Genomic DNA, 23,760 nt, shown 5'->3' on the forward strand with positions numbered 1-23,760 from the left:
TCCTTAGAGAGGGAGACTCGACAAATATCGAGAACTATAATTAAACGGAGTCACTGCACCTAATTTCCTAAGTGGAGAGGAAAAAAAAAATAAAAAGCCAGGGAGAGTGTGTTCTCTGAGCCAGGAAACCATAATAGCCCTTTACCTCCTTCCATCATCTGAGGCAGGTTTCATGAGGGAAAAGCTGATCCAGCAGACATGAGGACCTACCTGCTCAGCCAGTGGAAATGGTTCAAGCTCATCCCATTGTTTTTCAGTCCTTTCATATATATCCATGTCTGTAGCTGAGATATTATTGCTCTGTGCACTTTAAAGATTTCAGTTTGCAAATTCATCCCTCAGAAGGCTAGGGTTTTTCCTGTCTAGACACTGCTTTCAAGCAGTTAGGGCCCACCTTCCTTAGATCCAGCGATACCTTGTGCTCCAAACACTTGGTTCCCAGCCATATGGTGCAGTGGAAAAAAGCACCAAAGAATCCAGACACATGGGTTCAAGACCCAGCTCTGCTTTTAGCCAGTGATGTGAACTTGACTAAGTCTCTTCCCTTTTCTGAGCCTCAGTATTCTTTTATGTATAATACAGGGTTGGCCTATAGATGACTACAATCTAATGGCCTCCAAATATTATTTAAATGTATTTTAATTGTGGCTCTAGTCCTTCCAACAGATTGAAGTTTCCAACTCCAGTTAGACTCAAATTCTATGGGAAAATAAGTATTTGAGGATAGCTTTTTTCATTAGTGAAAAGAAATTTTCATGGTTTTCCTTAACTAGTATAAGCAGATAAATAGTGTTACCCTATCTCAAAGCAAGAGAAAAGTTAAGACGGAAACACAGTCTGTGAGGCAAGGAGAGAGTTTAACCAGTCACTAATCAATCCACAAGTATTTCTTAATGTCATATCCTGAGGACCCAGGAGTTTCTGTTCTATTGGGTGGGGGGAAATGTGTACACAAATAAGTAAATTCAAAATATTTACACAGTAAGCACAAAATAATTTTTGATTGGGGGAGGAGCTGTTAGCCACGGGGCAAGGGTAGATCAGGAAAGCCTTCATAAAGAAGGTGATGCTTGAAGGGAGTTAAGGACTCTAAGAGGTAGAGGTAAGGCAGAAGTGTATTCCATGTTGGGGAACAGCCTATGCAAAGGCACAGAGGTGGAAGATGGAATGTCATCTATGCAGAACAATTAGTGGACCAAGTTGGATGGATGGAAAAGTGAATGAGCAGAAGTAACAATAAAACTGGGGGAGATGTTGTGAAGGGCTGAGAAATCAAATAGAGGCATTATATGTGGTTCTAGTGGCAATAGGGAGCCTCTGAAACATCTTGAGCATGAGAATGGCATGGTCAGCAATGTGCTTTAGAGAATCTGGCATCCTGTGAGTTATAAATTGAAGGCAAGGAGATCAATTTCAAGGCTAATTAATTTCTAACCATGAACTTCTCATCCCAAATCCAAGGACTTTTTGAAACACTCTTTCCCCATTTCCAATTAGAATCCAAATTTCTTGCTTTAACTCTTCCTTGCTCCATTGCCCCTCCTCTCCTCTGCATCCAAAGCAAAACCAATTGTTGCTTGACAATCATTTCTGCACCATCTAGCTTAGAAGCTGCAGAGAAAAGAAAGGAGCCTCAACATCTCAGGCACTAATTGTATTCCAAGCTCTCATTCTCTGGCACACTGCAATCCTTCAAACTCCAACTGGCCCATCCAAACCCCTGCCTTCATCAGTTGCCATGGCAACAATGACTGAGTCCCTCAGTGGTAACTTTAGGGAGTGGTAAGAAAGGGTCCCAATGGGGCAGTCAACCTTCATCCATAACTAGTGGCAGTGGGCCTTTCAGATTGGGAGGAAGGAGAGACATCTCTTTTGTCTCCTCAGTCCCCCCCCACAAGAGTTATAGGCTCCTCATTCCATAGCCTGTTGAAGAGAAAGCACTGGCCTGATGCCCAGCAAGCCTGTCTTTATAGCCAGAAAACTGTCCTCCCTCTCAGTCATGATGTTATATAACCCCAAGCACAGTGTCCACTGCAGCCTGACTTGTCAAACCGCAGCCCAGAGTCTTGAGCCAGGGAACTCAGAGTCTATAGCAATGTCTGCCGGGGTACATCCTTCCACAGTGCCTACCTCTGTGTGCAGGGCAGCTCTCCTGGGAGCCAGAGCTTTTGATTCATGGCAAGAAGGAAATTCTGCCAAACCCAAGTGCTTGGAAAATAGGAAATGAGAGGGAAGGGAAGGGAAGAAAAGGGTCATTTGGTGAGGAGGCACCTCTCTTTTCTCATACTTTAAAACCCAATAATTCTGGGAGGAGTTAGGTGGCATAGTGGATAGAGCACCGGCCTTGGAGTCAGGAGTACCTGAGTTCAAATCCGGCCTCAGACACTTAATAATCACCTATCTCTGTGGCCTTGGGCAAGCCACTTAACACCATTTGCCTTGCAAAAAAAACCTAAAAAACCCCCCAGTAATTCTGAATAAATGACCTCCCCTACCTTAGGTCTACTCCCTCGATAACCACTGGAAAGGAGACTGATGGGCAATAACATCCTTCCTTTCTTAAAAACATCCTATTTCCAAGGATTCTGACCAATGCTCTCAACTCATACTGTAATTGTCCTTGGTCCTGAACACACTATGGAATGCAAAAATTGTGTTTCAATAGATAAAGGTCAAAAAGGGGAAAGTGTCAAATGGGAGGGGAAAAAGGAAAGAAAGGAAAGAGAAAGTGTCTATTCTCTTGCACAACTGATCAAAGGCCCCACATTTTTGCCAACAGGAGGCAGGAGAAAACACTAGTCCAATCAAAACAGGGACTGGACTTTGACTAGAGCCCATCTTCACCCTGTGCTACCATTAGTAATATTTCTTCTTCCCATTTATAAAATCAAGAGACTCTCCTTCTAACTCCAAACTGTAGATTAGAATTGAAATGAAGTTTAGGAAACGTCTAGTCAGTCAAAAAGTGTTTATTAGGGACTAACTGTGTGCCAGGCTCTGGGGATACAAAAATGAAATGAGACTGTCCCCACTATCAGGAAGCATGATGTTTGTCCTTCATCCCCGAAGAAGACCAAGACATCAGGGAGGTGATGCCATGACAAACACATGAACTGGTTTTGAGTGAGGGGGGGTTGTGCTAAGTCCCCAGTCCCACTTTCTCCTCCAGAGCCATCTGGGTGCAGTGGACAGATATGAATCAGGATGACTGAAGATGGCCCTAGACAGGAGACAATCAGGGTTAAGTGACTTGCCCAAGGTCACATAGCTAGGAAGTGTCAAGTATCTGAGACTGGATTTGAATCCCTGCCTCCAAGGCCAATGATCTATCTACTGTGCCACCTAACTGCCCCCTCCGAGACCTTACATTCTCTCTGTCAGCATCAGAGATGAAAAGTGAAAAGAACACTAGACTTGGGGTCCAAAATCCTGCATTGTCATTTTAAATCTTTGGATCTCATTTCCTTATCTATAAAATGGGGCAATAAAACGTGTAGCTATCTAACTCCCATGGAGGTATTCTAAGACTATTTTAAATATTCATATAAAGCTATACAAATAATGTTGTATTATTATCTAGTTCAACCCAATTATATTATAAATAGGGATCTGGGGGTAAAAGTTCTAATTCGGGTTCTGACCTTGATTTGCTTTTTCCTTTGGACAAATCTCTCCCCTCCCCTGGTCAGAGAAACTAGGTAGCTAAGTGGCACAGTGGATAGAGAGGACTGGACTTGTAATCAGGAAGATTTGAGTTCAAATCTAGTTTCAGATACTTGCTAGCTATGACCCTGGGAAAGTTGCTTAACCTCTGCCTCAGTTTCCTCAACTGTAAAATAAGGACAAAAGCACCTATCTCCCAGGGTTGTTGTGAAAGGTGCTATTTATAAAAAGCATTACACAATATTGGCATCTAGTAGATACTTTCCTTTCTGGACTCAGTTTCCTCATTAATGAAATAATGACTTCTAATGTCTGCTCCAGCTCTGCATTTTTGAAAGCTGAGTGTCGAGTGGTCCAAGCAAGACCCGGAGCAGGAAGGAATCAGAGAAGGAAAAGCTCACTAGACAAATGTCACTTCATAGTTCTAGGAAGCACACACTGCCCCAGCTAGCATTTTCTCTCTAGAACAATAATAGTCTAGTGTGCTCTGTCTGGCTTTAATAGGATATATACCACTAATAGATCTACTGAGCAGCATCCAAGTGTCTGGCTTTGATAGAAGCCATGGCACATGTCCTGGGAAGTACTGCTTTGGGCCTTGAGGTCACTCCCCTCTTTGAATAAGGTTTCCAGGGACTGGCTCAGTGGAAGGCAGGCCTCTCTCGAAGTTGGCTGGTGACTTTTTCTGTTGAGAACCTTTGCCTTTGAGTTCTTGGCCATGAAGTCCATGACCCTAGAAGATGGGTGCCATTTAAAGTTGTAGTTTCCTTATTTGCCCCCTTCCCCAATGAGGTAAAATATAGGGTTTGATTTAAGGAAGAACTCAGTCAAGGGATTTTTGTCTGAGCTGAAGAGCAAATGGCTGTGCCTGCTAATAATGACAATTTGGCAGGGTTATAATCTGTCTTAGCCATTTCCATATTCCAGTTCCTATCATATAGGCAGAGAGGGTAAGAAGGCTGGGAGGAAAGTAGGGGATAAAGAGGCTTGGAAATAAATAAAGATGAATGCTGAAGTCATAATTCAAATCCTGACTCTGACACCATCTATGTGGCCTTGGGCAAGTCACTTAATCTCCTGAATGAGTTGAACTAGCTGGCCCCTGAGGTTCCTTCTAACTTCAAATCTAGTATCCTACATGTGACCTTGGAAAAGCCCCTTCTGTTTCCTGGGCCTCAATTTCCTCTTCTTTAAAATAAGAAGTCAGACTAAATGGCCTCTAAGGTCCTTTTCAGGTCTAGAGCAATTTTAACACTATATGGTAGGTTATAGTTATCAGCCAAGAGGATTCTTATATTAGCTCTTTGTGATAGGCAGAACAGGGGAGAAACTGAGGTTCAGTAAGGGAATATGACTTTCCCATAGTCACACAGCAGATCACTGACAACACTGACCCATAAAGGCACGTTCTCTGCTTCCCAAGCCAAATTGGCATTTTATTGGTGAGGCTACAGTTGTCCAAAATGTGAAAAGAGATATCGGGGCAAATGAAAGAGATGTTGCCATAACGTAATCAACAAAATGATAACTATTTGGATAAGAGAAAGTGGGGAACTGAGGGTGACTGTGGTTGTGATCGTAGGCGACTAGAAACATGGTGGTACATTCTACTGAATTCTGGAAATTTGGGAAAGAGATGGATCTATGGGGAAAGATAGGGACATATTGAATTTGAAATGTCTAGAGGCCAACCAATGGGAAAGGCAGTTGGCAATGTGGGACCAGAGCACAGGAGAGAGCCTAGGACTGGATAGCTAGATCTCAAGTCATAATTCGACCCATGGGAGCTGATAAGCTCACCAAGTGAGAACGGCCAAGAGAAAAGAGGAGAGAGCCCAGGATAGAGCTTCCTTTGGAGACATTCACAGGTCATGGATAAAGAGTCAGCAAAAGAGGGAAGGAGCAGTGAGTCATGCAGGAGGAAAACCAAGGCAGAGAAAACTCAGGAAAACTCGAGGAAGAAAGTGGCCAGAAAGAGGAGAACATCAATGTTTTCAAAGACTACAGAAGCTAAGAAGGCTAAAGACTGAGAAAAGGCTGGTGGTCCTTCACTCATAAGAACCTCATCTGTAAAAAAGGGATGCCTGTACCCCTAGTATCAACCTGTTAGGTGATTATAAGGATCCACAGGGATTGGAGCTGTAAAGTCCCTTTCTCAGAGAATCATTAAAGGATTTGGTGATTCGGAGACTACCGGTAAATTTGGAAAGAGTGGTTTTAAAGGAGTGATAATATTGGAAGCCAGGTTGATTGCAAAGTATTATAACTGAGTGAAAGAAGCAAGAGTAGACATCTGGGGGTAGACAGTTTTAAGAATTTGGTTGTGAGAGGAAGAGATGATGCCTTGAGGGGGTGGTAGGGTCAAATGGGTTTTTTAAGGGTGGGAGAGATAGAGACCTGTTTGTAGGCAAAATAGAAAGAGCCAATCCATAGGGAGATATAAAAATTAGAGGGAAGGAGAGAGGAGACTTGTGTGGTCATCTTTTGGAAGAGATGATAGGGGATGAGTAATAGAGGGAAGACAAAAGAAACTCAAGAGTTAAGAAATTTAACCCTACTTCCAACTATATCAACTATGTGCATAGCTTTAAAATCCTCTAAAGATTTAAGTAGATTTGGGACTTAACTGTAAAGTCTCTAAGGGCAAGGACTGGGTCTCCCATTTCTTTGTAGCTCAGTGCTTGGCAAAGGTCCCTGAGAGCCCTAGGTCAGGAAATGTTCATAGGCAATGAAGACAACTAGGGAAATAAGAAAGATTGAACTGTGCAGCTATTTCTATCAAATGTCATCATAGAGACAATTCATCACAGTAATATCTAATGTTCTTTTGTTCAATAATTAAGCATAATGTCATGGTAATTACTAAAGTAAATTTAAAATATTGCTCATTTTACTTACCTTTATTTTGCCCATTTCCTCCCAATGAGCTAGAGAGCTGATTCCCTATACAAACCACCCATGATGGGAAAGAAATGGAGAAAGAGATAGAAAGATAAGTTATTCAAATTTGCGATCATTTTCCTGCCTCCAGGCCCAGCCCCTTATCCACTCTAATATTTGGTTGCCTCTGTGTAATATCTACTTACATTTTCTGCTCATTCAGGATTCTAGATGGTGGGGCATGGTGGGGGGGGTGGAAAGGAAGAGAACAGGTCAAGGCATGTAAATAAAAAATGGAAGCAATGAGTTGGAGTCATAACTCTGCTAGTAACATGTTGTGTTATCTCAGACAAGTTCTCACTTACTGCTTCTGGGACTCAGTTTCCATATATATATATATATATATATATATATATATATATATATATATATATATATATGTATGTATATATATATATACACCAATTGGATTAGATAGGGTCCTTTTCAGCTGTGAATTTCCATCAAGTTCCTTCTTGGATGTCAAGGTATGATATTCCTAGAAAGCTCCTCTTACGATGCAACTGTTACTTGGGAAGAGTAATACATTTACTCATTAGTGTCCATTGGGAGTAATAATGACAGTGATAAAATGAAAGAAGCTGATAACCAGAAAGAAGCTAAGCTATGATCATAGAAGAGAAGACCTATTAAAAACAGTAATGTCACAGTCTCCCCAAGTACCTAGAGTGGAGTCAAGAGAGGCCTGGTTTGAAAGACCAGAGGTAGTGCTTACTAACAGCTGGTGGTCTTTCCCTCATAAGAACCTCATCTGTAAAACAGGGATGCCTGTACCCCTAGTACCAACCTGTTAGGTGATTATAAGGATCCACAGGGACTGGAGCTGTAAAGTCCCATTTTCAGAGAATCACTAAATTTGCAAGTTACCAGGGATCTCAGCATCCATCTAATCCAACCTATGCACTATAATATGACTGACAAGTGAGTCTCTAGCTTTTGTTCAAAGACCTCCAAGGAAAGGGAAGTGGCCCCAACCTCTCCGACAGTCCATTGCACTTGGTTAGAAAACTTCTTCTGATAGGACATCTAAGATGGTCACTTTAGAATTCCACCCTCCTCCTGGGTTTTTCTTCTAGGACCAAGCAGGACAAGTTTCATCCTTTCCTCTATATGCCAATCCTTCAAATACTTGGAGAGAGTTATAATGCCCCCCATGACTTCTCTTCTCCAGGTCAAGATTTGCTCCTCATCTGACATAACTCAAGACCCTGCACCTTCCTTCCTCTGGACATTTTCCAGCTTATCAAAGTCCTTCTCAAACTATGGTTCCTAGAACTGAGTACAATGTTCCAGATGAGTTCAGACCAGAGTAAAGGCTGCCACATCCCACTGCTTACTCATATTGAGGTTGGAGTCCACTAAAGCCCCCAGATCTTATCCCAAAACAATTACAGTTGGATCATACTTCCTCCATCTCATGCCAATGAAATTGATTTTTTAATACCCAAGTACAAGATTATATTTATCTCTATTGAATTTCATTTTATTAGATTCAGTCCAATGCTCTTTCTAGCCTGTCTTTCAGTGTGTTGGTCTTTCTCTTTATCTTATCTTTGTTATCCGAAAATTTCATGAGCATGCCATCTATGTCTCTATCCAAGCCATTGATAAGAAGTTAAATAGCATAAGACCAAGCACAGATCACCAGGGTCCTCCAATAGACACTTTTTGCCATGTTAACATTGAACCATTATTCTTTGAATCCAACCACCAAATCCATCTGATTGCATTATTGTCCAGTTCATATCTCTCCATCTTTTCCATAAGAATAGTTCGAGATACTTCATCAAAAACTATAAAATATATTCACAGCATTCCTGACGGCTACCAGATTAATAATCATTTCAAAAGAACAAAATTATACTAATCTAGCATCACTGTCTATCATTATTATTATTATTATTATTATTATTATTATTATGATACACATGTACGCACAGAGGTAGTGTGGTGCAATGCCAAATTTTCTCACTGAACTTAGTCATGGCACCTGAATTCCAATCTTCCCTTTAACCCTTAGATATATGTAAGTATAACTTATACATACACATATGTATATGCATATATATATATAAATATATTTATATATGCACTTAAACCTCAGTTTCCTCCTCTGTAAAATAAGGGGTTTAGTCCAGCTGGCCTCTGATATCCTCTCTAGCTTATCAAAGACCTTCTTTGGCTCCTATATATAACCTCAACAAACCATTTCCTCAGTTTCTGTCTCTACAAAATGAAACTGGATAGCCTGTAATGTGATCTCTGAGCCTAGCCATATGTACAGAAATGGGCATTTATATACAACTATATGCATCTATGTGTTTATATGTGTACAATATACACATGCATATAAGCATACATGTACTCCAAAATCGAGGGAATCCAACTCCACAAAACATAGTTAAGCCAGAAGTCAGGATGCTTTCATCAAAGGCCTTTGCCAAAGTGAAATGATTCGGTTCAGTCTTGAAATATAAATCCCCTTTTTCCTTCTATGAAGAAGATTCCCACATGAAGCAAGAAAGTCCTCCCCCACTTGCAGTCTGCAAATATACTTTTTTGCATGACAGATGGAGCATGGGGGGAGGGGAAAGGACACACATTTCCACATGAAAAAAAAAAACAGCCCACCAAATGGGAAACTGGAAAAACAGATGCTTGCCCATCCCGGAGGGTCTGTGTGTCTCTCTTGAGAGGACCACTGGGGTAGTTTGCTTGCAAATTTCTGAAAGTAAGAAAACATCCAGAATAAAACATGAGCAACAACAAAGACTGGTCTTGTCTGTAGGAATATTGGAATTGAAAGCTGGAAGGACCCTCAGAGATGATGTCCCACCCCTTCATTTTTACAAACAAGGAAACTAAGGCCCAGAAAGGGGAAGGGCTTGCCCAAGGACATTCAGAGGATCCAAAATCTAGAGCTGAAAGGAAGCTCACATGCCATTTAATCCAACCCCTGCATTTTACAAAGCAGGAAACTAAGGCACAGAGGGAAAAGGCTTGCCTAGGATCACACAGACAGTAAACTACTGAGTCAAGATTCAAACCTTTGCCGTAAGGCTCCAGATTCAGTGCTTGTAAGTAGCCAACTAAAGCCCAATCTAGAGAAATCAAAGATTGGACCCCATCCCCAAACCCAGTTGTGTCCACAATGGGATTTCTAGAGTTCATTTCCCTGAAATGCCATTGCCTCTCCTAATATCATGCCACTGTGTCAACCTCTGTAACTCAACCGTGACATTTTTCCTTCAAAACATATTTGTGGAGAAAATGATATTTCCTTTAGACAATGGATTTCTAATCTAAAATCTTCCATAATTTCCCTCTGTCGCATTTATCAACTGTTTTGAACACATCACAGCCAGCACAGCTTGGTGCTTGATATCTCTTCTGAAACTGATTCTAAGAAGTCTGATTCTCCTTAACTACACTTGTTACTAGTATATGAGGAAAAAGATGAGAACAGTCCATATGACTTCTGTGGGGGGAAAAACATCAAAATTCTGGACTTGGAATTTTTTTTATTACAAACTTACTGTCAACAAGAATGAGGGGCAGCTAGGTGGCGCAGTGGATAAAGCATGAGCCCTGGAGTCAGGAGGACCTGGGTTCAAATCCGGTCTCAAACACTTAATAATTACCTAGCTGTGTGTGGCCTTGGGCAAGCCACTTAACCCTATTTGCCTTGCAAAATCCTAAAAAAAACAAGAATAAAAAAAATCAAGGAACATATAAAATAGAATTTTAAAGAACTCCAAAACCAACAGTAACCATCACAATAATAGCATAAATATTTAAGGTTTACAGTGTATTTACAAATATTTCACTTTATTCTGCAAGGTAAGTCCTGTTTTTATTTCCATTTTACAGATGAGGTTAAGTGACTTGCCCAAGTCTTATTGCTAGTAAGTGTCTGAGGGTGGATTTCGGCTTGGACCTTCTTGGTACCAGGTCCAGGACTCTAGCCACTGAACATTCCTAGAAAATGCTCATGACCTCATCATCATTATACTAACTCACTTTTTTACATAGTCCTTTAAGCTTTACAAAGTATGTTACATACATTATCTCATCTGATCCTCACAAAAAACCCTGTCAAGTAGAGGCCATTATGATTCCCATTTTACTGATGATGAAACTGAGGCCCAGAAATATTAAGTTACTTGCCCAGAATCACACGGCTAGCTAGTAAGGTCACACTAACTAGTAAACTAGCTAGTAGGGCAGAATTTGAACCCATGACTTCCTGAGTCCTAGGCCAATAGTTGATTCATTCTGTTATTTGTACTATCTCATAGATGTGAGAAAAAACATTTTGTAAACTTTAAAGTACCATGGCAACAGGAGCTATTATGACTACATTGATTTTGGTCTGACTTGCTGATTTCCCCTCCAGGCTCAGCCAGATTTCTGAAGGTCCCTATACTCCCTAGACTTCCTTTTCTTGGCAAAACTAGAAACATACTGGGCTCAATTGGTAATTAAATCTTCAGTAGGACAAATGTACCTTTCTGACCTACCATTCAATACGCCACAACAACAAAATAAACCATGTGTGAAAGTGATATTTCTTGCAAGCTGTCAAATAAACATATCCCAAATTATACCATTTTATGTGAGAGAAGCATGAGAAATAAGCAAAACATTTTAAAACTTGTCATGCACTCACTCTTATGGTATATCTAAATAATAAAAGAAAAAAAATGAACTTGGATTAAAAGTCATTGAGAAGCAGACCTAATCGGACCTGTGGCTTTGTCATTTCTATGACATTGAAATCCTTATCTGCAGCTCAAATGTCAGCTTTTCCAGGGAGTCTTACTTGAGCACCCTTGTCCACAGTGATCTCACCTCCCAACCTCCACTATTCTTTATGGACTCTATCACTCATTTATCTCTTAATATAATGTATAGTCCCTTGGCAGGGTTCTTGTGAGAACTCAAAGAAAATAATGGATGCAAAGCGCTTTACAAAATTTAAGGCACTATGTAAATGTATCAATTGGGCTGGGTAGGTGGCCCTGCAGTGGATAGAGCATTGAACCTGGAATCAGGAAGAATCAACCTTATGAATTCAAATTGAGCCTCAGATGCTTACTAGAGCTGAGTGACTCTGAGCAAGTGATTTAACCCTATTTGCCTCAATTTCTCCATCTGTAAAGTAGGGACAATAACAGCACTTATTTGTCAGGATTGTCGAGAGGATCAAATGAGATAATATTTGTAAAGTACTTGGCAAAAACCTTAAGTGCTATGTAAATGCCAGCTGTTATTATAGAATATCAGACCTAGAGTCAAAAAGACCTGAGTTCAATTCCTGTCTCAGATACTTCCTTGCTGGGTGACTCTCAGTTTCCTCATCAGTAAAACAAGAATAATAGTAATATCACCGAGGGTTGTTGTAAGGATCAAAAATGAGAGTGTTTGTAGATAGAGAGTTTCGCTTTCATGAATGCTAGCTATTATTCCATTTCCGAAAAATAATTTGTCCAGAACTGAATTCTTTTATAAATATATTAAATATATATATAATATATAATATAAAAGAAATAAATATAAATTTATTTCTTTTATAAATATAAGAGAATTTTGGTTATTTTAGAATTCCGGTTCAATCGATTTAGTTATTCATAAGATCCTAGAAGGGACCTCAGAGACCATCTAGTCTAACCCTCTCATTTTACTGATGAGGTGCAAAGAAGTGATTAACTTACCCAAAAGCTCAACAAATATGAATTGTCTTCTGTGAGCAAAATCCTATGCTGAGTGTTGGAAGAAAGACTCTCCCAAGGCAAGGAGATGTTTATAGTTTAGGAGGGAGATGTGACAAAAGAAGAGAGCACTATAAAAAAGGATATTATATATATATATATATATATATATATATATGCATATATATATTATTACATGTGCATAAGAGAGCTACAAACTCTGCTATCTTTTTCATTCAACAAACATTATGTGTAGAATGTAGTAATCACTGAAGGAGATCTCACTTAGAGTGCATGGTTCTCGGTGTATAGTCAGCACTTATCTGTTCATTAGACCTGGTCATCGAGCTTAGGAAAGTTCCAGCATTTTGATGTGCTAGGTGTAGTTTAGCATTGTTTGGTTTCCCATCTCTCTGCAAGCCTGAGAACGTCTCCCTTGGTTAACCAATCTTTATTTCTCTTTTCTGCAGGTAGTAATCCTGGGGAAACATTCCAGAGGATATCACTACATGCTTGCCAATCTGGTAAGGACACTGGGTTAAAATGGATCTGGGTAATTGCCCCTAGCAACGCAGGTCACATATCGGCCAAGGGGGAACCTCATCAGGCACCCCAAATGTCTTTGATCATGAAAAATGACTTCACCAAAAACCAGAAGCTCCACGTAATAGTCATTTGTCTTCAATTATGCTGGTTTTGTTTCGTCTGGGGAGTTCATAGGTTCAAATGATTTGAAAAATAGTAACTTGATAATTTCTTTCTATTAGTTTTCAGCTTCTTAATGGCAAGCTTGATCATCCTAATAGGGTTTTTAACTGTTTTAGCCGCTACCAAAGTAATTCCATTACGCCACCTAGATTAGATGCAGCGACATACAGTGGTGCCCCTAGATAAGAGGGGCCATGTGCTCATTTAGTCACGTATGCAGGGTTATTCACAATCGGTACAATAACACCATTACCCACTCCGACACTAGCTGTGTGCCTTAGCAAGTTACTTTATCGAGTTGTACCTCACTTTCTTCTTCTATGATGGAAAGGGATTGGGCTAGACCCTCCCAGTTCTAGATCTCTGAGCTGGCAAGGCACTCCCCTTTCTTGGGGTCTCAGTTTGTTCCTCTGTAAAATGAGGGCAATGGACCCAATAACCTCTGAGGTTCCCGCAAGCTCTAGATTCAGAAAGCTCTATGGGTCTCAGTTTCTTCCTCTGCAAAATGAGGGGGTTAGACTAGATAGATGGTTCTGAAGGGCCTTCCATCTCTAGATCTCTAACTTTGTATTGAGCTTAGGCAAGTCCCTTCCTTTCCCAGGACTTCCTTTATAAAATTAGGGCTTTACATTATATGAACTCTGAGGGCCCTTCCAGTGCTAAAAACTAGGAGCCTAAAACTCCTAGTAACACAAAGAAAGAACATTAGCTATGTAATCAAAGGGCTTGGGTTCAAATCCTGATTCTGATGCTTACTACATGTGTGGCCTCAAACAAATTATTTAAACTCTCTGGGTCTCAGTTTCTTTCTCTGCCAAATTAGAGAATTAGCCTGACCCCTGAGGTTCCTTTCAGTTCTTATTTTTTCACCTTTTATTTTCTTCTTATTATATATGAAAATTGTTTTTAATATTCATTTTTAAATGCTAAGTTCCAAATTCTCTCCCTCTCTCCTTCCCCTTCCCTCTCTCTGAGATGGTAAGACATTTTTATATAGATAATACATGTACAATCATATAAAATGTATTTCAATATTAGCCATCTTGTAAAAGAAAACACAGATCAGAAAAAAAAACCAAGAAAAATTCAGAAAGTGAAAAATAATATACTTCAATCTGCATTCAGATACTGTCAATTCTTTCTCTGGAGGTGGATATTTCATCATGCACCCTTCAGAGTTGTCTTGGATCCTTGTATTGCTGAATCTTTCACAGTTAATTATTATAGACTTATTACTGTTACTTTGTACAGTGTTCTCCTGATTCTGCTCACTTTACTTTGCAGTAATTCTTATATGTATTTCCAGGCTTCCCTGAATTCCCATCCCTCCTGGTTTCTAATAGAACAATAGTGTGCATGAACCACAGTTTGTTAAGCCATTCCACAATTGACGGACATTCACTCAGTTGCCAATTCTTTGCCACTGGGCTGCTATGAATATTATGTACATGTGGGTTCTTTCCACTTTTTCTTTAATCTCTTTGGGATACAGACCCCTAGTAGTGATTTTATTGGATGGAAAGGTATGTATATAGCTTTATAGCCCTTTGGGAAGATTTCTAAATTACTCTCCAGAAAGGTTGGATCAGTTCACAACTCCATCTCCCTTCCAGTCCTTGGTCTAGGATCCTACGATTCCAAAGACCTGAGTTCAAAATCTGTCTCTGGTACAGATCTTAAACAAGTTTCCTCACTTCTCTGGTACCCTCACTTCCCTCATCTGTCATGTGACATGATCATATGAGATAACCTGTAAGATGCCTTCCAGAGTAGAGTCCTCTGATGCTTGCCTCTTTCCCATCTCCAGTCAGAGAATAGGGGTGCAGCTAGCTGCTGTCTTCAGTTTGGCACTTCTCAGGGGAATCTTATTACAAAACCACATTATGAGACTTGCTCCTTCCTGCCTGCTTAGCAGAAGAATTAAGAACATAATACCTCCCTGCCTGATAAATCAGTGAGAAACACCCCTCCATATCGACGACAACAGTGTGCTGTCGTCTTAGTTTTCCTCCTACTCAGATAAATTAGGACACAATTTGTATTTCCCCCCTCCTCTCTGCTCTTTTATTTCTCTGACTCCCTTGTGAATATTGTCTGGCATGCCAAGGCAATGATGCTGAATGCCATCATTCAAAAGATTCATTTAATTAGAGAACCAAATTCCAAATGTGAGCTTTCAGGGCAGCAGGTGGGGGACCCAACAGTTTCCTCCCAAGGGGAAACCAAAACCCTATGTCAGGTTTCTGGCAATAGATCTAAATTGGACACCCTGGAGCCTTCCTGAGGCTATTTATCTGGTGGGCTATCTCCTGTTCCAGTCCTCCCCACTAGTTTAAGTACATTCAAGATATATAGGGAGAGAGGTCAGATCTCCCCCATCATCAAAAAGAGGGAATAGCCCTGTCCTAAATAGTGTCATTTCCTAACAAGTTGTTAATAAATCAGATCCCCCTTGATGCCACAAACCACACTGTGGAGTCATTTGACTAGAGATAACCCATTTATGCCACTGGTTGTAGAGAGCTAATTACCCATAGTAATGTTGGTTTACCCAATAGTCTGTTTCTATAAGAGGTAAGAAAACATTCAGAGGTGAGAGATGTTTGTATTTATATCAATATTTCAGGGATCTTCTCTCAATAGCAGGGGTTCTTAATCTGGGGTCCACAGTCTAGGAATAGATTTCAGAGAGTCTGTAAGCTTAGATGAGAAATAAATTGCATCCTCATTTACACTAATTACCTGCTGAAATTTAGCATTTCCTTCCATCATGAATGTAGGCAATAAACTTTATTCTAAGTAATTCATAGGCCTCACCAGATAAACAAAACAAAGTCTAGAACACATCAAAGACTCAGGACCCCTATACTAGAGCAACCTAGATCATAGTCCTGTGGGAACTTAGACATCTTCATGATGTTTTGATGGTTAAAAAGTTCATCAGCCTGTGACCAATTCTCTGGTGATAAGCTTCTTAGCTTTTTTGCTTAAACTGCTCCTTGGATGATAGAGGCCTATTTATTGCCAGTTCAAGGCTTAAAACATGTCCAGCTTAAGAGGATCTGCCAAATTGCATTTCTTTTGACATAGCCTTGGAGAACGCAAAATCATTCTCATGTCCCAATGGCCCAATAGAGAAGGTCAACAAGGAAGAATGCTATGATTTCATCGATGTGATTATTCCCTCCAGTGGCTCAGATTGCAACTCATCCATACCATCTTATGCTATGTGACTCTTTCCCTTGTCCTCCCCTCAATTCTTCACAAGTGATCTACTCAAATGTTTGGGATTTCCCACTATATCACTTAAGATTTCATGGAAACTAATAGAACCCACAGGGCCATAGTCTCTTTGCTCTAGCTTCATAACCAGTTTGCCTCATTTCCTAATTATATTCCTCAGATGATAACCTATTGGCAATAAACTACAGAGAGATAGGTGGTGCAGTAAAGAGAACACTGGGCTGGGAATCAAATCTAGCAATGTGACTCTGGGCAAGTCATTTAACCCTCTTTGCCTCGGTTCCTCATCCAAGGAGCACATGAGTCAAAGTGAGTGACATTTTTTTCATTCCTTCCCCTTTTTTTAGTAAAAGTAAAATTTATATTTTGCAAGTTTTTCATTTCCTTCCCTCTTTCATTTATCTTGAGAAGCAATTCCTCAACGCTCACAAAATTGAGTCACATCTAGCACAAATCTCCTCTAGTCTACCACTATTTTGTCATTTTAATTAGTGTCATTTCTATTTTCTCAAATAGCACAACAGGGACACTAATGTCAAAAGCCAAATGTGGTGGCTCAACTGCCCTTGAAAGAGAAAAGAATTTGTAGAAATCTTGACAAATCTTTTCCATTTTTTGGCTGCTCATAGTCTTCCTTCCACTTTTATCCCTTAAAACCTTGAGATGATTTGACTTAGCTGAGTCCCTCATCAAGCTTTCTGCAAATTTACATTTCTAAATTCTTCCATTGCTTCCTGATGTTTTATGAACTAATACTGTTCTTAATATTCTACCTTCTTGGGGTGGCTAGGTGGTGCAGTGGATAGAGCCTTGGAGTCAGGAGTACCTGGGTTCAAATCCAACCTCAGACAATAATTACCTAGTCGTGTGGCCTTGGGCAAGCCACTTAACCCCATTGCCTTGAAAAATCTAAAAAAAAATATTCTACCATCTTCCTTCATAAGTTTTTACAAATGATTATATTCTAAATTGGGCTTGCCCATGATTGTCCTGTCTCTCTGCTCATTAAGATACAGCATTCGATGACTGAGGTAGTATCTAGTCTCTCCTGGGCTACTTATTGTGGTCACAGCTTAAATTTAAAGATTGTTTAAACGTCCGTAGGAAATGGCAGTGGCCTGTGTCAGCGTCTGTCCTTTTTTCCATTTCCTATTTTCACCATCAACAGCTCATTTAAATAGGTAATGATGAAGATGCCTCAATTGTACACTATATTATCTTTTTTATTCTCCCTTCTACTTTGTTATTGATTTGGATCGTTGCTCTAACAAGTCAGTGGTCTGACTATATACAGGTGGCTGATTCAGAAATAACTCCCACCAATAATTTGTAACCAACACTTTTCTGTCAGTTAAAACATAATCAAAAATAATTTTGTAATATTATTTGTTGCTTGCAATATCCAGTGTCTCCTGACTCGTCTTAAAGAAAGTACCGTGCTTAAAAGACTTATAGAGTTGATAAGCCTTTAGTTGCTCTTATTTCTTACTCCTAAACTATGTTTTCCTATATATTTTTCACCATCCTCCTCATGCCCATCTTTCCACTGAATTCACCAAGTATTAAAGTATATGCAGAGTTAATTTGAGAGTTTTTAGCAAATTCCTTGTAGCACCTCTGTACCTTCTCCTCCTCTGTAATAAATGTTAGCACAAAAGCTAAAATTATTTTCATGAAAGGCATTTTACAAATACTTGACATGAGCACTATAATATTAAATGGCCAAGTGTCCCATAAATATGACCTTTGGACTCACAATAACACCAACTCCACCGGTTCTTTTATTTGCTTCTGCAAAGGGGAACCCATGAGCCAGACTTCCTATGAAAAGTACCTACAGTGAAATTAGTATTTATAGATAGCTTAAAACCTCTGTGATTCTTAATACGTTACACTTTCTGTGTTCCTTCTCCACCCCATAATTGCAGAAGCAAAAGGGAATCACATAGGAATGCGGTCATTTTGTATTTTAATGTATTTCATTACAAAACTCAAAATATTCAATCCCATGAGCTCAGTCCACTCTATTTCTTTTTTTTTTAGGTTTTTTCAAGGCAAATGGGGTTAAGTGGCGTGCCCAAGGCCACACAGCTGGGTGATTATTAAGTGTCAGGTCACATTTGAATTCAGGTCCTCCTGACTCCAGGGCGGGTGCTCTATCCACTGTACCACCTAGCCAGCCCTGTCTACTCTGTTTCTAACTAGATTGTTCCTCAGAAAGCAAGGGGAAGCCAGGTAGCACAGTGGATAGAGCACTGACCTTGCACCCTCAGACACTTGAATAAAGGACAAAACATCATATCCTCAGAAAGCAAAGGTGATAATGAGGTATCCACAGCTAAAACTTAAGCAGGAGATCAAAAGACGTACAGTTAGCACTGAATATCATGACTCAAAGCATAGCAATATGAAGGTGCTAGAAGTGTCAGAAATCAGGCAGCAGACCCTTAGGGTACATGTAGATGACTGGCATGTTGGCTAGGATGAGTGAAGAGGCTACAAGCAAAAGGTACATGCCCCTCCTTTGCAGTAACTTGCATGGGGACCCAAAATTAACATTTGTTTACCATTTGCCACAAAGTTTTATCTGGTTGTTTGGGGGTTTTGTTGCTTTAATCAGTTTGTGATTCAATAAAATATATAACAGTGATTTATCATGAAGGACCCATCACTAGAAACAAAACAATCAAAAATCATTTCTCATAATTAGTATGTCAAAGGTGGATTCAACTGATTTCTATAGTCTAGGGTCCATGATTTTCCACCATTTTCTAAGGACAAAGGAGATTATGGTACAGCAGAAAAAGGTCTGCAGATGAAACCCAAAGATCTAAGCTTAACTCCCAGATCTGCTTCTTACTAGCTATGGGACTTTGGACAAGTTATTTCTCCTTAGAGCCTCTTTTCCTTCATCTGGATATTGGAACTGATGATACTTGTAGTACCTTTCTCCCAGGGCTGGTTATGAAAATTAAATGAGAAGAATTATAAGAAAGTGGTGGTTTCATTTGCATTCACACCTTCCTTAAAGTTGACATCTAAACTTGCACCCACATTCGGTGCCAACACACCCTAACCCTGAAGAAGCAGGTGGCACATTCTTGGGTCTATCCTTCAGCTTCAGAGACAAAGCCTACACCTGGGCTTTTTCAGGTAGATGACCACTCTTGTCAGAGTCAATATCATCCTGTGCCCTGCCACCATTTTGATTCTTTTTCTCCATGTGTCTGCAGGGCTTCACAGACATCGTGTTGGAGAGAGTCATGCATGGGGGTGCCAACATTACAGGATTCCAGATCGTGAATAATGAGAATCCCATGGTTCAGCAATTCATACAGCGCTGGGTGAGACTGGATGAAAGAGAGTTTCCGGAAGCCAAGAATTCTCCCTTGAAGGTAAATATCTATGTCTAATATAAACTGAAGCTAGCCTACCAAGACTGCCATCCATAATGAATCCTTTCCATTCATTCCCAGACCAAGTGGCTGGTTTTCTAAATATTCCCGCACCAAGGCCTTCCTGATACTTGAACATAGCCACAGATGTTGAGGGATCCCAACTTGAATTCCTAAATCCAAACCAAATAACTAGGTGCCCTTTCTCCTTTATAGTATCATCTAGCATTAGGAATAAGTTGACTAACCTTTTTTTAAATGAATTTAATTTGTAATCTGCTCATAACAATTTAGAATATTCATTACAAGAAGGGGGAGAATAGGTAGGGAAGATTGATGAACTGAAACAGCAAATTAGATTTTCCATTATTTATGTGATCACTTTGTGTGCTAATAAGTCCCATGAATCTCTGAGAAGCCAGATGAATTTAGGGCTGATGGAGAGTAGGTTGGCTCACTATGCATGGGAGCAGCCAAAATGTTTTCCTGTCTGCAAAAATCTCTTTTAAATAACAGCATTACCTAGATTGCTCATTTTACTGAAATAAAGATGGAAATAGTGAAAACAAAAAAAAAAATGTAACTTTAAAAGCTTCCACAAATGTTCATCTTGTAGTCAGACCTATCTCTATGTAAAAAGTATGATATAGAATATAGAAATATCTGACTATATATATATATATATATATATATATAAATCAAGTTGGGGTTCAAGATTTGCATTACAAAAGGATGCCAAATCTGGACTTCCTTTAAAGAATCTAATGGGTGGAAAAGAGGATTCTATTTGGGGTCTCAATTGACATACAACTGTTCCAGAGCATTGAAAACATGGAGGAATGAGATGAGTCAGGTCTTCCTTCCCCCACCCACTACCCCTCATCGAAAAGAAAGGGGTTTACCAGCCCTCATCACAGTATAGGTTTGCCTAGCCTTTCACTATCAGAATGTTCCAGAAAAATTTCAAATTAATCCAATTTTTGAAACCAAATCCTATTTTAAGACCAGCAAGGCAGCCTACGGGATAATAGAACCCTTTGTAAAACACCCCCTCCCCACCTAATTTATAGTTCAGACAAATCCAGATTTTCATATACCAAATGTTGCAGAAAAAACAAAACATACTCTATTTTCTTTTCTTTAAAAATTTTATTTATTTTGAATTTTACAATTTTCCCCCAATCTTACTTCCCTCCCCCACCCCCCATAGAAGGCAATTTGCCAGTCTTTACATTGTTTCCATGTTTTACATTGATCCAAATTGAGTGTGATGAGAGGGAAATCATATCCTTAAGGAAGAAACAAAGTATAAGAGATAGCAAGATCAGACAATAAAATATCTGGTTTTTTTCCTAAATTAAAGGTATTAGTCCTTGGTCTTTGTTCAAACTCCAAAGTTCTTTCTCTGGACACAGATGGTATTCTCCATTGCAGACAGCCCAAAATTGTCCCTGGTTGTTGCACTGATGGAATGAGAGAGTCCATCAAAGTTGATCATCGCCCCCAAGTTGCTGTTAGGGTGTACAGTGTTTTTCTGGTTCTGCTCATCTCACTCAGCATCAGTTCATGCAAATCCTTCCAGGCTTCCCAGAATTCCCATCCCTCCTGGTTTCTAATAGAACAATAGTGTTCTATGACATACATGTACCACAGTTTGCTAAGCCATTCCCCAACTGAAGACATTTACTTGATTTCCAATTCTTTGCCACCACAAACAGGGCTGCTATGAATAAAAAATATTCTATTTTCTTGCAATTTAGAATACAGCTGTCTCTCTCTGTGTCTGTCTCTGTCTCACTCTGTCTCTCTGTCTCTGTCTCTCTGTCTCACTATCTCTCTGTCTCTCTCTGTCTCTGTCTGTCTCTCTCTCTGTCTCTCTGTCTCTGTCTCACTCTCTGCTCTCTTTCCCTCTGTCTCTGTCTCTCTCTGTCTCTCTGTCTCACTCTGTCTCCCTCTCTCTGTCTCTGTCTCTGACTCTCATTTTTCTCTCTCTATCTCTGTCTCAGTCTCACTGTCTCTGTCTCTTTGTCTCTGTCTCTCCCTGTCTCTGTCTCTGTCTGTCTCAGTCTGTCTCTCTATCTCTGTCTCTGTTTGTCTTTCTCTGTCTGTCTCACTCTCTGCTCTCTTTCTCTCTGTCTCTTTCTCTCTCTGTCTCTCTGTCTTTCTCTGTCTCTGTCTATGTCTCTGCCTCTGCCTCTCTTTGTTTCTCTATCTCTGTCTCACTCTGTCTCTCTGTCTCTCTCATCTCCCTCTCTCTGTCTCTCTCTGTGTTTCTGGCTCTGTCTCTCTTTGTCTCTGTCTCTGTCTGTCTTACTGTCTCTGCCTCACTTTGTCTCTCTGTCTCTCCCTGTCTCTGTCTTTCTCTGTTTCTCTGTCTCTGTCTTTCTGTCTCTCTGTCTCTCTGTGTGTCTCTATCTCTCTGTCTCTGTTTCTCTTTGTCTCTATCTCTGTCTCTCTCTGTCTTTGTCTTTGTCTGACTGTGTTGTCTCTGTAAAATGAGGGGAATGGACTGGATAACCTCTGAGATTCCTTCCAACTCTATCTGTCTAATGCAATATGTGACCTTGGGCAGTTAACTTCCTCTCTCTGGGCCTGTTTTTTCCTCTTCAAAATTTAGAGGGTTGAACTAGATAGCCCCTGAGATCCTTCTGCTTCTATAGCTGTGATCCTATAAAAAAAAATGAAGGCACAGGAAAAGGAAGGGAGCATTCCAAAGTTGAATATATATTGGGCCTACAAGGGGCAAAACCATGAGCACAGTGCAAGGCAACCACTGTGAAGACACTCGGCCTTTACCTTGCTCAGAGCCAGGAGATCTAGGCTTAACTCTCGACTCCCCACTCACCGAATGACTGAGCACCTCCCTTCCAGGCCTTAACCCCAACTTCCCTACCCTGCCCATAGGCAGCGGCAGGTCCCAATTGTGGTATAAACAAATGCAGTTTTGACATCCCTCCAGTAGAAGCCGCTCAAGCTGCTAAGTAGGCTTTAACAAGGACATTTGCATCAAGTATCTTGGGAAATAGAACAGCCAAGAGCAGAGACAGTTCCCAGTGTGCATTTGCTCTGTTCCTCAATTTGCTTGCTATTTATCAATCAGACAAAAAGCACACCTTAAAAATTTATGTTCCATATTTTTTATTCAGGAAAAAATTGCCTTGAAATGACAGTCCTGATGCTTAATTGATGCCACATTTTATCAAGGCTTCCTTTTCAGTCTTTTTAATCTTACACATTCATGCGCTGGGAAATAGGAGCTTTAGAAGGCAGCAGCCAGCACTGTGCAAGGAGAGCAAAATTTAAAGTCACAGAAGGGGGTGCAACTACAAAAGCAAAGACAGTCACTGCCCTCGAGAAACTCAAGCTCAAATTGGGGGAAGTGGTGGCCAGGGAGGAATGTTGTGATAAGGAAGTATCAGGAATAGTGATCAGATTTAGAAAACGGTTGATTGATGTGTCCTTATCCAATAATGGCAGCATCCATTTGATTATTTTTCCCAGGGCTAGAAACAGAAGGAAAGCAGGGGCAAAGGGAGAGAGAGAAAGAAGGGTGCACTCATGGCCCCAGGGCAAGTAGGATGATGGGCCTGTGTCCGGGCTACATATCACTAATCAGAAGCCCAGGATCTACTCTTCTAGCACAAATATACAGCCCCTAGCTGAGTGTCCTCCTCAACAGCTATTCACTGATTTGTCCTTTTGGATGCATATGGGAAGGGGTAGAGGATATTGAAAGAAAGAGAAGTGAAGTCAAAGGACCTAGGTTCAGATCCCTAATCTGCCACCTACTGATTGCTCCCAGGCAAGTTACTTCTCCCTGGACCTGTTTCCTCTGTATGTGTGTCTCTGTCTCTCTATCTCTCTGTCTGTCTGTCTGTCTCTGTCTCTGTCTCTATCTTTTGGGATAGGTGGGAACTGGAATTTGGATTCAGAGATGGAGTGGAGTTAAAAGAGAATGAAAGGCCTTGGGTTCAGGATAAATGCTCATCTATCAGAAGGTCAGACTATATAGTCAGAGAGAAGGTATTTGGAGAATGTTTTAGTTTGTCAAGCATTGTGTGTGTGTGTGTGTGTGTGTGTGTGTGTGTGTGTGTGTGAGA

At 40.3% G+C, this 23,760-nt stretch overlaps 1 protein-coding gene across 1 annotated transcript in view; it reads left to right on the forward strand.

Moving 5' to 3' along the window:
* The window catches only part of GRIA3 (glutamate ionotropic receptor AMPA type subunit 3), a 202,113-nt gene that overhangs the window by 71,894 nt on the left and 106,459 nt on the right, over positions 1 to 23,760 (forward strand). The window contains exons 3-4 of the mRNA XM_074201644.1: positions 12,785 to 12,838; positions 19,499 to 19,660. Coding sequence (XP_074057745.1) covers positions 12,785 to 12,838; positions 19,499 to 19,660 — 216 coding nt within the window. The remainder of the gene's footprint in view (positions 1 to 12,784; positions 12,839 to 19,498; positions 19,661 to 23,760) is intronic.

The sequence above is a fragment of the Macrotis lagotis genome, chromosome X, assembly GCF_037893015.1.
Source record: "Macrotis lagotis isolate mMagLag1 chromosome X, bilby.v1.9.chrom.fasta, whole genome shotgun sequence".
NCBI lineage: Eukaryota > Metazoa > Chordata > Mammalia > Peramelemorphia > Peramelidae > Macrotis > Macrotis lagotis.